General features: G+C 35.0%; 1 protein-coding gene across 1 annotated transcript in view; it reads left to right on the top strand.

Moving 5' to 3' along the window:
• The window catches only part of FER1L6 (fer-1 like family member 6), a 253,827-nt gene that overhangs the window by 220,273 nt on the left and 15,890 nt on the right, over positions 1-17,664 (top strand). Inside the window, exons 35-39 of the mRNA XM_074266003.1 lie at positions 1,712-1,854; positions 3,638-3,726; positions 6,981-7,079; positions 7,846-8,087; positions 17,061-17,224. Of these exons, the coding sequence (XP_074122104.1) occupies positions 1,712-1,854; positions 3,638-3,726; positions 6,981-7,079; positions 7,846-8,087; positions 17,061-17,224 (737 nt within the window). The remainder of the gene's footprint in view (positions 1-1,711; positions 1,855-3,637; positions 3,727-6,980; positions 7,080-7,845; positions 8,088-17,060; positions 17,225-17,664) is intronic.

Here is a 17,664-nt window from a genome sequence, read left to right as displayed (position 1 = left end):
AATTCACCTGAAATAGGATAATAATAGAGCTACAGGTATTTCTATTTTTAACTAATCATTTATGATCAGTAAGTACCAAGCTTATTTGTTCCTAAGTGTTTTTAGCACAGTCTTAATATTAATGTATCTAGGACAAAGCCCCAGTTGCCCTATCCTAGTTAAAATTATGGTTATTGCAACTCTTAAAAGATTGCTAAATTTAAGGGGAAGCAGGAATATGGGTTGTGATCTGCATCTGTTGAGGCAGTAATCCCACCAGTGAAATCATAAATCTTGGAAATATTAAATACTGGATCCTTTTCCTGAGATCAGGCTTAGGCAGGAGAAGGCCATAAGAATTTGAATGGTTAAAGAAGAGAGGGCACCATGAAAATAGAGAGTTGGGGAAGACATTCTTAACATCAGCTTCATAATGCACAACAGTGATTGGCTGAAGAGCTGGATCTCTTGTGCTTCTGGGTTCTACTTTTACTTGAATTTCCAGAATAAGATCCAGATTCAGATAGGCTAGGCATAGACCTAGATATCCCTTTCCTCTCTGCCACTTGAGATTAGTGTTTTCAACACTGAACATCACTCCCCATTTGAGATCCTATAGAGAACCTCAATTTTTCCTCAGTTAATTCTCAAACATCTGGATGGCCTTATTAAAAGTCACCCAAGGTTTTCAATAATCCCTATCAGTCCCATCCTGCCTAACATAAAGATCATGTTTTATATTTTTGGTCATTATTACTCATGAAAGACTTTAGTACTACATCATTTGCCAAACTAAGCTAAGCTCCTTTCTGCTTGCTTTCTTTTCCTTTCTTCACTCTGTCTTCTTTTCTTTTTTTCTTTTCCTTTTCTTTTTTTTCTTCCTTTTCTTTTTCTTTTCTACTTCAATAGAAGTAGGCATTGCCTAAGTAAAGTCTATAGGCCAGCTACTTTGCTTGGTGCTGGGACCAGAAGACAAAAACAAAATAACCCCTACTCCCAAGGAGCTTGCATTGTTTTCAATGGAAACTGCATGTTACATTTTTAAAATTATATACAAAATATATACAACATAATTTAAAGGCTGATGGCACAGTTCTTATATAAGGAGAACTTATTAACAATGGAATGAGGTTACAGAAGGCATAGTACAAGGATAGAGCAAGATAAGAGAAGTTCACAGGAAGGATAGATATGACATGGATAGACAAAAGAAAGTGAAGAATGGACACTAGGCAAAGGAGCTTTGGAATAGACTATAGGGATATTAGGTTATCATACCTTTCAGAGTAGCAGTGGTTGCATCAGTTTGATTCTTTCTCTGAACAAAAAGAAGGACTTTATGTACTGCAGAAGGGCAAATGACAAATTCTTGTCTTGTCTGATGATTAAAGCAAAGATTAATAGAATTCCCAGAGCCAGACAGATTATATATGGCTATTCTCTAATTATTAGCAAGGTCAACTCTTCCCTAGAACTCCTTGTAATATTGAGAAATTTATCTTGTAGAGGAAAATTGGGTCTGGACCTTTAGCTTTGGGGAGGGACACTTCTCCCCTGCTTTCCTTTTCTTTCTCCATTCCTTTCACCTTCCCTCCTCTTGCTATCCTAACCTCATTGTATTAAAATCAATCATTAAACTATTAATTTAAAATATCTTTAAATATCCAGAATAGTTCTTTCAGTATGTAAGAATGTACTGAACTCAAGTTCTTTTCTCTTTGTTTTCATCTAGATGAGGCAGTTGAATCTTATGAGCACTTGGCACTTAAAGTTTTACATTCCTGGGATGAAATCCCAGAGGTCGGATGTAAGCTTGTTCCAGAGCACATAGAAACCCGACCTCTTTATCACAAGGATAAACCAGGAATGGAACAGGTAGGAAAATGTCCATGAATGGGCCAGTGAAATGGAGTTTCTTGGTTGAGATTTTTCTTTAAAACTTGTCATTGTTTTCCCTTCAGTCACCTTTAAGCTGAATGTATTATTCTCTTTTATGTTGTGACTGTTTATACTCTTTGGGAACAAGCTTGGCTCTGCATAAATTTAAATGATGGACTTATTTGTTAATGACCCACTCTCAAAATGTTCAGTAAGATGACCCAGATGCTTTACCTAGAGTTGCTCCAGAATATTCTTTATGTGTGTGTGGAGGTTAAGTGACTTGTCTAGGATTACACAGCTATTAAGTATCTGAGAATAATAGTTTTATATTTCAAAGTACAACTTCATTTAAGAGTTGTATAAGTTATATAAAAGTTTTTGTTAATGCAAAATTTTTCTTAGCTTATAGGCTATATAAAACCAGGATTTGGTTTTTAGCCAGTTAGCCAACCTGTATTCTACAGAAATAGATCCCTTAAGATCACTCAAGGGTTCGAATAGTCCTCTTTTAAAAACAAAATGCAATAACTGCCAAGTAAAAGTAGTCTCAAAGCAGTTAAAAGTTGTTCAGAAATATTAAAACAGATAAAAAACCACTAGCAATAAGGTTAAAAGCAATTCTCAAAATATTCATTGGGGTCTCGAGAACTCTGCCAAAATCCCAAACCCTGGTTTTTCTCTGTTCTTGCACTAAGGATTTGCACCTGGGTCCCAACTATATCCCAATTCAATCAACTTGGGGGCAAAGTTAATATCAAACTGTCCCAGGTCTGTGCCATAACGTTCCTGCTCATGATACTCCTGACTGGTAGAAGAGGTGAAGGAGAGTGGAGTTACTCATGTATCCCAAGTTCCATCAATATTCTGGCATTGAGCAGTGTTCCTTTTCATCCCCCAAATCCTATGCTTCTGTCAAAGCTTACATCAATCCTACTTCTTCCATGAAGCTTTCCCTGATTATCCTGGCCCTTATTGACTTCCATCTTCTATGAATTCTTAGAATTATACTATTAATACCATTTTTTAATTTTCTGGTCTGTATTTTTCACTTATGTTTCATGTGTGTTACTTTCATTTTCCCACAGAGATGATAAACTCCTTGAGGGCAGGGAATATTGTTTTGTGCTTTTATTCTTTGCAGCACCTTTTTTTTCCTTAAGAGAAGAGACTCTTTAATTTTTATCTTTGTATCTCTTTAAGAGAAGAGACTGTTTAATTTTTTATTTTTGTATCTCAACACCTAGCATGGTGTCTGGCACATGAGAGAATTATTAAGTGATTAAATACTTAACTTATTGATGGATACCTGTCAAAATTCTGGGTAGATTTCCAATTTGATGGATAAATATACTATAGCAGCCTATTGAAGGGTCTCTTCATGCCATAAGAATGTGAATATGTCCCTGAAGCTTCTTGCTTATTATCTAGGAAAAAAATAGATATTAGAGGAAATAGGCTTACTGCAATGTAGTAGATTCCCATTCTTGTATGGCTTTTACTCTATGGGATTCAGCTATTCTGTGGTTAATACTTTGTCCTCCCAAAATCTCTCTCTAGAGCAAAACTCTAATATAAAAATACAAGAGGAGAGATTCATACTGTCCCCTAACAATGCTATTATAAAGAAATCTTTCCATTTACTCTCTAATTCTCACTGAACATTTGGAGTCTAATATTATCATTTGGAAAATGCCAATTTGTAAGTGTCTGAGAAGTATTAAATTTAATAGTGGTAAGCCTCCAGAATGTAAATGGTCTCTGTTCTTTCTTCTAAAAGGGTCGCCTGCAGATGTGGGTAGACATGTTTCCCAAAGATATGCCTCAGCCTGGACCACCTGTTGACATCTCCCCAAGGAAGCCAAAAGGGTAAAGAAACACAGGAAGAAATCATGCTACAAACATTGTGGGTTTGGATTGGTGGATCAAATGGGTTTCTATGAATTGCTAATTAAACTGTTAAAAGCTATTGACCAAGAAAAATGAGATTATTGGCCAATATGTATCAATAAGATTTTGGATTTTAAGTTCCCAACTATAAAATTAGGGGGCTTATAAGAAGCAGTATGATATAGTGGGAAAGGCTCTGGATATGGAGAAAGATGAATTCAGTTCAAATTTTACCCATGATGCTCAGTAACTACATATCTTGGGTAAGCAACTTCTCTATTTTAATTTGTTCAACTGTAAAATGAGAGACTCAGACCCCAAGATCTCTTCCAGCACTATAATTCTTAGACTGGATTGTCTTTAAGGTCCCTTCCAATTATTCCATGCTTTCAAATTCCATTCCAGCTTTAAGGATCTTATAGTTTTAGAATAATAGCCACCATAGGATTAAAACTGCCAACGATTTAACTTCCCCCTCCTTTAACCTCATATTCCTAAAGAAATTTTACTTAGCCTTGATATAACCCTGCTTGATTTTTATTACTACTATTGAGGAATATCAGCATAGAAAGATTTACTTTGTTATTTCTAATACCATGAAAGAAAGGCAGGCTCTACCATTTGGTTCACTGTCAGATGTTATTACATTGATGAATTCTAAATTCCTACCAGAAGTAGTTAGCTGGGACAGTGAATAGAGCACTACGCCTGGAGTCAGAAAGATTTACTTTCATGATTTCAAATCTGTTCTCAGATACTAGCTGTGTGATCCTGGGAACGCCACTTAACTCTGTTTGCCTCAGATTCCTCAAATATAAAATGAGCTGGAGAAGGAAATGGCATATGACTCCAGTATCTTTGCCAAGAAAACCCTAAATGGGGTCATGAAGAATTGGACTTAACTGAAATTACTCCTCAAAAAATTCCCTGTGTCATGACAAGTTGGATAGAACTGAAAAATGATTGGAAAAGCAAGTTGTAACTAATAAGAATGTTGACTAAGAGAAATATTAGCAACCATTTTGTTCAGAGATCCTTAAGATAGGGTATCAATAGATTTCAAAGGAACCATGAATTTGGGTTAGAAAAAAAATTATTCATTTTCACTAATTTATGATTTTCTTTTTAGTCCTGTATAGTTTAGTCTATGAATAAAAATAACATTATTCTGAGGAGTTGGGCAACACCAACTGCCAAAGGAGTTATTGACCTCCCCAAAATGATAATAATTCCTGATTCTTGTTCTAACCTCCCCATTTTCAGATGAAAAATCAGATCAGAAAAAAAGATTAGAAAAAATTAAGTGGCTTATTTCAAGTAATACAGATGGTCTATGGTAATCACTGGGAGGTTGCTATGAATTTAGATCATAAAGTGGGCAGTATTCTAGTTTGGAGCTTAAAAAGAACTGAGAGATGACCTGCTCCAATTTCCTTCTTTCACATATGAAGAGAAAAGCTGAAGTTATATCATAAGCCCAGAGTTCTACAGATATTAATTAGCAAAGCAAGGATTCAAATGCACATGTTTGGATTTCAAATTCATTGTCTTTTCCACTAGACCATACTAATATTTTGTAATGACGGCAACGAGGTGGCCAGAATAGTAGTGAATAGCAGCCAAATCTTCATTCAGAATCTGTTCATAGTGGTGATAGATGGGGCAGGAATAGTGAAATGCTGTGACTCCCTTAACCAAATTAAGGCAAGTACTGGTGCCAAATTTCTGGTGCAGAGGCCATGTATTGAAAAAAGTCAACCAATAATTATGCAAAATAATTGGTAAGATTATGAATGTCCATGAATATTTAAAAATAGCAATAATTTTAAAAAGCAATAATCAAGTAAACTGCATTTGGATTTGAAAGATAAATATTGAAAGTTCTGGCTCTGCCTTTTTCTTCCTATGGAATATTGGACAAAATATATTACCTTTCTTTCCTACTCCTAAAAAAATGACATGATAATAGATGATGTCTAGCATGTTTCTAAGTCCTATAATTCCTAATCAGTCTAACTAATGTGGCTTATTCATAATTATAATTTGGTTTGCTAGAAGTAATATGTTTTAGTAATAAAATATTGTGCTATTAATAAGTAATTATTTAAAACATCATACTATATTAATCATAATTGCATATGAAATCATTTATTAATATCACATTAGATAGAGCACTAGGCCTAAAAACCAGAAGAGCTGAGTTAAAATCTGGCCTTAGACACTTACTAGGTGACCCTGGGCAAGTCACTGCATTTTGTTACCTCAGTTTCTTAATCTGTAAAATGAGCTTGTTAGGTTCTTACTAAGTGCTAATGAGATAATGAGATATTAGGTTCTTACTAAGTGCTAAGTCGGTACTTAACAATTCTCTAGTTCCGGCCTTTACTGGGAGTTTCACCCCTTTGAACTTCTGGGGAGGAGCTTGCATGTTTAAGAGGAACAAGTTCATTGGTTGAAGTATTTTTTCCCAGAAGCCCCTGAGTTATTCCATGCTCATTCTCTGGGAGGATAAAAGAAGTGACATTGAGCAAGGGAGAGAAGTCTCTACTCTAGGTCAGAGTTGGCGGCTCTCTACAGGAAGAAGAATCTGACCGAGAGATTGAGTTGAGACAGTAGATACCTCCCAGAGAGTGATCGGCAGTTTCTGGAGACAACAGAACTTTATATGAGCTGAAAAAGGAAATGGCAAACTAGCCCAGGATCTTTCTCAAGAAAACTCCAAAAAGGGTCATACTTAGCCAGACATGATTGAAAATGACTAAACAACAACAAAAATTATTGTTAAAAAAAAGTAATAGGATTTGTTGATAATATTTTGTTAGTTTATGATTGCATTTGTGATTCACTTATTCATAATAAATAGTTCATTAAGAAAAATATCAATAAGGGCTAGTAATTTAGGGGTCCAGGATTATCGTTTATCAACTGGTTTGAAAACTATCAAAACAGATTGACAATTCACCCACAATTTATAGTTTTAGGGAATTAATCTGGGGCAGAGTTGTGAGGATAAAATGAGCTAACCAATCTAAAGCATTTTGCTTGAACTATATATATATAAAACTGCTAGCTATTATTGCATGTGGGAATACTGAATCATTTGAGTTCTTTCAACTAATATGTGGAAGAGTTCCTATAAAAAGCTAGATCTTCCAATTTCAGATCTAGCATTTTCCATCCTATACCATAAAGTCTCTTGTCTATAAGTTAATGCTTACTTCTCCTGGTTTCAGTTATGAATTGAGAGTAATAATCTGGAATACGGAAGATGTCATTTTGGAGGATGAAAATATTTTCACAGGACAAAAATCAAGTGATATTTATGTTAAAGGGTAAGTTAATTTAAATAAATGACTATTCTTCCATTTTTAGTTTTATTTTGTACTAAGATAGTTACTAGGAACCTCATAGGAAATATCGTCTTTGAAGACCTTACTGTATCCTATTTCTTGAAAAGGTTAAGTGAGATGCTTATTTTTTCAACTTGGTAAAAATATCAAATGAAAATCCCTCCAAGTTATGGTAGTACAAAGACGCATAGCTGTATTTGAGGGAAGCTAAGTGGCACAAGTCTGGAGTCAAGAAGACAAGTTCAAATCCAGCTTCCAATTCTTACTAGCAATGTAACTCTGGGGAAGTCACTTAAGCATATTTGCTTTAGTTTCATCATCTATAAAATGAGCTGGAGGAGGAACTGAAAAAGCACTCTAGTATCTTTATGAAGAAGACCCAAATAGGGTTGGGGTAAGGGAGTTAAAATACTTTTTCTCAAATGAAAATTCAGTTATATATTTTATAAAATAGTTTGAGATGATCATGCTTAGAGGTCAGCTTGGTAGAATAGTGAGCAGATTCTGGGCCTGGAGTCAGGAAAATTTGATTTCAAAATCCATATGATTCATCCTATATGATCCTGAATAAGTCATTCAATCTCTGTATGCCTCAATTTCTTCAACCATAAAAAAGGAGCACCTGCCTCACAGGGTTGATTTTAGGACCAAATGAGGTAATATTTTTATGGTGCTTAGCATAGTAATTGGCTCATAAACATTTAATAAATGTGTATTCCCCTTACTGTCACTTGTTCTCTTTATGCAGATGGTTAAAAGGTATGGAAGAAGATAAGCAGGAGACTGACGTGCATTATAACTCTCTGACTGGAGAGGGTAACTTCAACTGGCGGTTCCTGTTTCCATTTCAGTATCTTCCTGCTGAGAAGCAACTGGTCATTTCCAAAAGGGAAAACATCTTTTCCTTAGAAAAGACAGAGCGGAAAATTCCAGCTGAGCTTGTTCTCCAAGTGTGGGATTTTGAAAGACTCTCCTCTGATGATTTCCTGGGTAAGCTGACAGCCTCACTGAGTGCACAGGAGCAGACTGAGTCATTAGACACTGTGGCTATTCCCAGTCCTCCAAAGACAACCTGCTTTTCCAAGAGTTTACAATTAGTAATAGTACTAGACATACTTATTGAAAATCATTATGGCATTATGGAAAGAGAACTGATTTTAGTTTTAAGCCTATGTTCAAGTACCTTTTGATTTATACTTTGTGACTCTAAGTCACTAAACCCCAGTGATCCAAGCACCTTTCTTAAGACTATATATAATTGAATGATTGCTTATTTGTATTAGCAGAGGGATCATAGAATCACAGACAGAAAAAGAAAGTACTTTGAAATCCAGTCCCCTCATTTTACAATTAAGAAAAATAAAGCCTGGAAAGTTGTCATTTGCTTAGGCACACACAGATGCTAAGTACCTTGCAATCAGAGGTTTGGACCAAAAAAATTACAAATTAAGAAAGACACATTGACTGGAATATCATACTGTCTAGTCATATGGGCAGATGGAATATAGACAGATCTTGTATTTCTTCAGCATGGTAAACTTCATTAGTGGTGATATATCCACCTAGACAGAATTCAGCTTGTTTATACCTTTTTTAAATAAAGTCCAAAGGAGCTATTTGAGGCACATAGAGCTAAAGACACTTATATAAGAAGAGAAGTATCAGAAGTAAAATTTGAATCCAAATCTTCCTGACTGAAAGCTTAATGCTTTCTCCTCATCATATTTTTATCTTGCCTAGTCATGTATTATTTTACTGTTTACTGTTTATAAGTTTGCTATTCTTATTTATATAGCATATTAAAAAGCTCACATTTATATATTATTTTGTAGTTTACAAAGATATTTCAATCAATCAACTCATAAGCATTTCCTAAGTACCTACTATGTACCAAATGTTGTGCCAGATGCTGGAGATACAAAGCTTAAAAATTGAACTATGCTTTTTGTAAGATTTTGAGTTCCAATTTTTTTCCTTCCTTCCCTTTCCTCTCCGAAATAGCAAGCAATGTGATGTAGATTTTACCTGTACAATCGTGTTAAACACATATTAATTATGTTGTGAAAGAAAAAAATCATAAGAAAATTGTAAAAAACCACAAAGAAGGGCAACTAGGTGGCGCAATGGATAGAGCACCAGCCTTGAATTCAGGAGGTTCAAATCTGGTCTCAGACACTTAACACTTCCTAGCTGTGTGAGTGACCCTGGGCAAGTCACTTAACCCCAGCCTGGGGGGGGGGGGGGAGAAAACACAAGGAAAAAAATGAAAATAGTTTGGTTCAATCTGCACTCAGTCTTCACAGTTCTTTCTCTGCATGTGGATGACATTTTCTATCATATGTCTATTGCAATTGTCTTGGATCACTGTAATGCTAAGAAGAGCTAAGTCTAATAAGATAGTTGATCTTTACATAACATTGTTGTTACTATATACAAGTTTCTTCTGGTTCTGCTCACTTCACTTAGTGGAACACAAGGTTTTGTAAGGGTGAATGTTGAAAACTATCTTTGCAAGTATTTTGAAAAATAAAAAGTTATTATTATTTTAAAAAATGAAAAGTAAAGGATGGGACCAAAAAATCCTAATGGGGACATATGGGATTGAATTTCTGTTATGCCAGTTGTATTGTGATTAATTTAAATGTAAATAACTACTAAGCAAGTTTGTCTGTATATACATTCAATGTTAGATTTTTAATAAAATATTCTAAAGGGAAACAAAAAACTTTTTAAAAATAGAGATTAAAAAATGGAAGGACAAGTATAAAAAAATAGCAGCTAGGCCTGTTTGCTTGAATATTCAGTTCATAAGAAGAAGCAATGTGAACTTAGTCTGAGAAAATAAACAATCAGACCCTGAGACAGCTCCAAATTGGACTTTGAAGTATAAAATATGTAATGTTGGAGCTATAAGGTGAACTATGAAATCATCTAAGACAATGCCTTCATTTTAATAAGGATGGCTCAGAGAAATTAAGGAACATTCAATCAGTTAGTAGAAACCTGAGTCCATGGAAATGATAATTACTAAATATTATAATGGGTTTCTCAAGAAGATATTAAATGTATTCTTTTTTGAAAGGTTTTAAAAATAGAAGAGCTTTCTGCCTGTGGGGAAGGGCAATTTTGAAGGAAGTTTAATTTAGTTCAATGTTTATCTTATCCCATATGGAAGATCCGTACTAGGGACTGAGAATTCAGTAATTCTTGTGACATTGACCCTGATTTCTAAGAGCAAATAGTCTAAAAGGGAGGAAATATATGTATGTATGTGAATACACATATATACAAATGTATACTTATATATATATATATGAGTATATATACATAGATACATATACCTATATACAAAGATATATATGTATATTCATGAAAAATAAAGAAGTCTTAGCAAAGCACTATTGGAAAAGAGGTTATGTGGTTAGAGAAAACTTCTTTAATATGAGAGGGAGGAATAAGCTGATCTATATGGCAACTTCCTTCTGGAGATCTGTTCCAAGGCAGCCAAGGTTAAATGCCAATTATCCTAGTCCAAACATATATAACCATGAGCCGCAACTGGTTGGAGTAGAAGAATTGACTGTGGTTTAAAAAAAAAAAAAAAAAAAAAAAAAAAAAAAAAAAAAGCTTATTAGCAGGTTGGAAGAATGATTTATAAGGCCCTGCAAGATTTGAGAAATTGTGCTGAACTTTGTGGTCAATAGCAATTTGGACTTTTCCTAGAAAATATCCAAAACAAAAATTTTAAATGATACTGTCCCAAACATTTCATAAGATCCTATTTCTAAAATCCCCTAAATAAGCTAAATAAGATTGTAGAAAGAAGCCTAGCAAATGGCCTAGATTCAAATTCTGCTACAGACACTAAATAATAATCATGAGCAAGTTACTTTAACAACAGTAAAATAGCAAATAAAGAAAATAATACTTGAATTGCCTATCTCAATTAACTTTGCACATCTTAAAGGATCATATAATTGTGAATTATTATTTGAAGAATTAATTGTTTTTTTTTTTATTATTCAAAGGATTGGCCTCAGAATTATAGTCCATGGAGCATTGTTCCAACGACTTCTTTAAGAAAGAGTCATGGAATGAAACTTACCTCAAACTCACTGGTTCCTAATTATAGTTTTGACATTTCTCCAGTGGTATCCAAGTGTCCACAGTGCTGAAGCTGAAGAAACAAGCTAAGGAAAATGAAGGATGGGTTGATTGTTGTTTTAAAGCTACATTGAGGAAGAGAGTGATGGCAGAAAGAATAGGCAGGGTGATACACAACAGAAAAAAAGAGTACTAATTTTTATTTTGCTTCTATTCTCTCTGCCAAGAAGAATGCTCGTTTAAACTAGAAGAACAAAAAGGACTAAAAAATTACTAATAAGGAGGTTAAACCTACCAGAAGCTGGGAGGCATACCATAAGAGAGCACTTAGCTATCCTTAATTAGTTTAGGTCACCAATCCTAGATAAACTACATATTACACACTGATCATGTGACAGATTCACTACTCCCCAGTTTTCTGATGTATTCTGTCTTAGGTCTTCCATCAGCTCCATTACAATCTATTGTGCAAGTCTCCCCCCAGATATATATGACACAAGGGAACACCAACACTGAAAAAGTATCCTCTGCTTGCTACTCTTGTCATCCAAAATCTATCTGGCTTTTTGGGGGGTTTTTTGGTGCAAGATAATTGGGGTTAAATAACTTGCCCAGGGTCATTCAGATGGTAGTGTCTGAGTTTATATTTGAACTCAAGTCCTCCTGAATCCAAGGTTGGTGCTTAACTACTCTACTACCTAGTTATCCCATTCATCTGTCCTATTACCTTTCTAACTATATAGATAGCTGCATAGAATAAAAATTTGTTTAAAACTGCTGGCAAAATTTTGGTACACAGCTACTTTTCTAAGTTGGTCTGAGAAGAGAAGGGATCTGGTGCCTCATTAGGGTGTTTACCAATAGCTGCTGCCTTCCTACTCTTATCAATACCCCTGCCTTCCCAACTGTGGCAAGATGATTTCAAAAAGTGGTTTTATCTAAATTTTAATTAATATGGCGTCTCTTTTCTGCAGTGTTTCCAATTGATCACCATTTCCCAAAGACTAAAGGGCCCAGTTGTTGCTGCATTGTTTTTTACTCATGTCCAGCTCTTTGTGTCCCCATTTAGGCTTCTTTTTGGCAAAGATATTGGAGTAGTTTGCCATTTCCTTCTCCATCTTATTTTACACATGAGGAACTAAGGCAAACAGTTAAATGATTTGCCCAAAGTCATACAGCTAGTAAATGTCTAAGGCTAGATTTGAACTCAGGACTCTGATTCTAAGCCCAACTCTCTCTCCTTAGGGCTACCTCACCACCTTTAAGGCCTGACAGTTAAGCATAAATTATTTCTTATGAACAGACTGCCACAGGCTTGCTATGAATTTTCCTTCTTATTGTATCTTCATTCACTTCTGTTTGCTGCTGCTATGACCTCCAACATAAGTCAGATGCTCATGCTATTCTTTATTCATCATTGCATTACTCATCAGTCTACTTGCTCTGGATAATTTACTCAATGTCATCTCTCTGTTCAATTTTCTGTTTCAATGTCTGTCAATGTTTCTACTTTATCAAGCCTCATCTGAGCATTTGCTTGCCTTCCTGGAATGTATAGAATCTTTCAGTTGACTGTGACTCACACACTTAATTAAATGGGTCTTAATTGTTTTTTTTTTTTAAGAATCATTAACAAAATGCTTAATTAAAATGAGAGCTAACCCTGCTACAAGACTATGTGTTGAACTTCTTCCTACATCTTAACATATGCCATGTGTTCCAGATAATTCCTTATGGTCTCTGAGACAGATTGAAGTTCAAGTAGTTTGTCCCTGAACTCCTTGGAATTAATTTTTCATTTAACATTTAATACCTAAGAGTCTCTGGGTAATGTATAATTACATTAGAACTATTTTATTACCATCATCTACAAGCCTAGGATTAAATCAAAATCTGGTCTGGTTCTTATCATTTCCCCAGGTACTTAACACACATTTCAAATATTTCAATATATCCATTTCTTCACAATTTGAAAAGAAGCCTTCCCTTAACTATACTATAGAATCCAGCTTCTACCTCATCACTCTTGTTCCTTCTATTGCTAAATTTCTTAAAAATGCTATTACACCTTGTGTACTTTCCCAGTCATTGCCCACCTCCTTGTGATCTGGCTTCTGTCTCCACAAACCTTCCAAGTGAAATCATTCTCTCAATGGTCACTAATGACTCCTTAACTCCAAACCAAGACTTTCCTTTTTTTAATCCTCATCTTCTTTACCTCTCTACAACTTTTGAAACTGTTGACTATCTCCCTTCCTCTTGAATATTCTTTTCTCCCTTGGTTTCAGACACACCATGATCTCCTCCGTCTTCCTACTTTTCTAACGACTCTTTTTGTTGTTATTATTCTCCTCACCCTCTTCCCAGACTCTTATTTTGACTATTCTGAAAGCTATTGGGAAGGTATTTGTCTTTGGCTCTCTTCTCTCCTTTTCTTTGTTCCTTCTCCTTCCCTTTCCACCTCTATCACGTCTTTCCTTCCTTTCTTTCCTTTCCTCCTTTTCTCCTTTTTCATCAATTCTTCTTTCCTCATCTCTTTTTTTTTCTCATCTCTCTACAATCTTTCCTTTCATCTTTTTTACTCACTCCCCTCAACTATCACTTCTCTGAAATTGATCTAATCCTGATTTCTCTCTTTTCTTCTAAACTTGTATCATTATTCCTTCAACATTGTGGGGGTTAGAGACATAGCACCCCTGTGACCTGGAAAATCTAAGTAAAAAATTTTGACCTCCTTTTTTACCAGAGAAGATCTGAAATTTTTCCTTTTCATTTATGATATGTGTACAGTACCCTGTTGTAAAATTTGTGTTAAGCATTTGGTCATAGGCTCTGTGAAACCTAAGTTCTGAAAAACTCCCCCCAAATTCCTATTTAATGTCTTATGCCTATAATATATTGAAACCACAATATGGAAAGTCAGGACAGGGAAGGAATAATTATATTTCTAACTTCTTATGGGACATATTCACCTATATGTTTTATAGGCATTTCAGATGAGCCCTTTATCTTCCCTCTTACTTAAGCACTACCTTCTTCTGCACCAAAACAAACAAAACCAAACCAAATTAAACCAAAACAACCTTAGTACAAGACTTCATTCTATTCACCTGGACTACTATCACAAAAGCATCTTCTTAAAAATTTTAATACCACTCTCTCCACATCACTGTAGCTTCTGTAGCCATTGGATAGTAGGCAGTGCAGTAAAAAAACAAAAAAAAAAAAAAAAAAAAAAAAAAAAAAACACCACTAGCTTAGGAGCCATGGTGTAAATGTTTAACAACCAGCTCTCCAGGGGAAAATGCATGAGGGCAAACATTTAGGTTTAATGTGCATTTCTGATATTTTGTCTATCATTTTTTAAAGTCTAGACAATCAATAAAATAAGAAATCAAAGCCTGATTTATAGTATTTATAGTTATAAAATCAAGCAATCTTTTTACAAGCCAATTCTGAGAGCCAGAATACCTGCGTCTGCCACTTATTAAGCAAATTGTGCCTTATTGTGCAAAAGTATCTCTTTGGGACCCTCAGTTTCCTTATTTGTAAAATGCAGACAATAACATTATTACTTCACAAAGGTGTTATGAGGATCAAATGAGATAATCAGAATGTGACAGGTAGTATGGTTTGGGAAGGAGGGGCAAAGATTGATATTGCTAGATCCACCTGCACCTGGCTCCTTACCCATCATTCCCCAATCTGCAGGATGCAGTGGGCTGTCACATAATTAGATAATTAATTAACCAGCTGTGGGTAATTTGACCACCAGATGGCACCAACCTTAGGCCATCAAGTTTATAATTGTGGCTGTTCTCCCTTATCTGGATGCAGTCCATCTGGAAAAAATATGTCTTTTAAAATGCATCTACTACTTAAAATTGATCTGAAGAGTGTGCAATGAAATAGAATTATTACCTCCCTTGCTCAAGATACTAAATGTCATTCAGTGATACTTAAAACCGCACTAGTTTTTTAGGAAGTCACAGGACACTGTTGATTTCTGGTAATAATAGCTAACATTTATTTAATGCTTACTATGTGCCAGGCACTGTGTAAAGTATTTTGTTACCTCATTTGATCCTCAAAATAATCCTGGGAGGTATGTACTATTTTATTCTTATTCTAATTTCTGTAGTAAGGAAATTGAGGCAAACCAGTTAATTGACTTGTCCAAGTACATATAACTAGTAAATATCTGAGGTAAGATGTGAATTTATTTATTACTGACTTTAAAACCAAAATTCTATTGATTATGTTACCTAGCTGTCCCTAGTGAGTTTGCATCTAACCAAAATCCCAGCTCTTTTCATGTGGTCACTTTGCTAGTCATATTTCCTTCATTCTGTATCAATGGAGTTGATTTTGTGAATCTAAGCTTAAGACTGCCTGACTACCAGATTGTAACCTATTCATTGCTCTCCCATCCCCTCTGCCAATGTCTCTTTGGATCAGGATTCTGTAATCCAGTGTACTAACTGTCTCTCCAAACTTTTCATCAGTTGCAAATGTACTAATCTTCCAAGTCATATATTGAAATATTGAGCAGAATAGTATCAAAGACAAAGGCCTTAGAGACCACATTAGAGACTTCCTTTTAGGATATTAGCTCATAGTGCTCAACATCTTTTCTTTTGAACTTCTTACAAATCAGATGTAAGCTACCTTCTAACACCTAAAGGGCTATACAAATGGAAGATATAATTTTTCACATATTTATAGTGAATCTTGAAGCATCACCAGAATAGGACCCACAGTATAGAACTATAGGATATCTTACTGGGGAAAGTTGGCTACCTTCCTTTAAACTCTACAACTTTTAGGCCATATTGTACTCTTTAAAGAGCCTGTAATTTTTTAATGTTCTTTAGAAGGAGAGAAGAAAAGTGAAGCAGCTGAAATACCTTACAGAAGTTGTGGAATGATATTCATACTTAAAAACCATGCTCCTCAAAATTTTGTAGATGTTTCAATCACATTTATCCTTACAGCATTGCCTTAAAGCCAATACCTGGCACAGAGCTTTTTGAATGAATGAAATCATTTGAAGACCTCTGTTTTAAAGAGGCATCTAGATGATGTAGTGGTTAGAATTCTGAACTTGGAGTGAGTAGAAACTGAGTCTGAATCATTCATCAAATGTTTATTAGCTATATTCTCCTGGCATGAGGACACAAAATTTGTAAGAGGGAAGACTGACTTGCCAGCTATTCTAATTATAAAGGTAAATGTAAGGAGGCTGGTCTATTCTGTCCTGATAGGCCAATTGTAGAGACACAGAGGCTGTGAAAGAATACTAAAATATTGAAGTGAAGAGGGAACTATGCCAACTTGGTTATTAATGGATTTTATTAGGATTAATTGGATTGATTAGGAGAATCTGTCTGCTCATGAATGCAGCACCTAGCAGCAGGAGAACAGAATGGTGGATCACCACACCACACCACACCAACCTTAGGCCATGCTAGGTATTAGAAACAAAACAGAGAAGGCATGGTGCCAGGGATGGCCCAAAGTTGTATGCAAGTAGTCTCATGAGGAAGTTGGAACTTCTTTTGCTTTTTACATTTATTCAAGGTACTTTTACAATCTTCTTTGGAGTCATAGGTCACATTTCACAGTCTGGCTACTATTCTATAACTGGCCAGTTCATTAATCCTCAGTCTCACTTTTCTCATCTGTAAAATTAGAATAAGAAAAATAGCACCAATCTTCCAAAATTTTTGCAAAGATCAAATGAGATAAAAAATATCTATATACATACATATGTGTGCATGCATACATACATACATAAACACACACATGCATTAATTTTTATTATTGCTGTGACTAAATGATATGGTTTTTCCTTTCTAGGCTCTCTAGAAATGAACCTCAATGGCTTCCCTCGAGCAGCCAAATCTGCCAAGGCCTGTGATCTTCCCAAATCTGGAAAGTGGAGTGAAGAAGACAAAATATCAATATTCCAACAGAAGCGGGTGAGAGGCTGGTGGCCTTTTGTCAAAGCAGGAGAGCTCACTGTAAGTAAATGAAGGAGAATTTTACATAAATCTTAATGTCCGAGGGAAGCATCCATGCTAGGAATTCCCATGCTATTTAAATTAGAGGTCTAGACAAGAAAAAATTTTTTGACAATTCAATGTATTTTAGTTTATATTAGCTATCTTGGAGACAGACTGAATCAGTTTTTACTATGTGTAAATTTACCTTAAAACTCCCTAATATTAATTTTTCACTGAGAAATACTTGAATTTACCCTTGAATAAATAATTGAATAAGGTACAATTGTGCTACAACTAAATTCATTATATTATCCACAAGGGCTAAAGGAAAGGTAAAAATAAAATACAAAAAAAAAAAATGTCTTTAAAGAATTTTCCCAGACACCCAGAGAGAGGACTGTGGGAACTGAGTGTGGTTCAAACATAGCATTTTCACTCTTTTTGTTGTTCTTTGCATG

The sequence above is a fragment of the Sminthopsis crassicaudata genome, chromosome 1 (assembly GCF_048593235.1).
Source record: "Sminthopsis crassicaudata isolate SCR6 chromosome 1, ASM4859323v1, whole genome shotgun sequence".
In the NCBI taxonomy this organism is placed as follows: Eukaryota; Metazoa; Chordata; class Mammalia; order Dasyuromorphia; family Dasyuridae; genus Sminthopsis; species Sminthopsis crassicaudata.
This window is presented reverse-complemented; position numbering and strand designations above follow the sequence as displayed.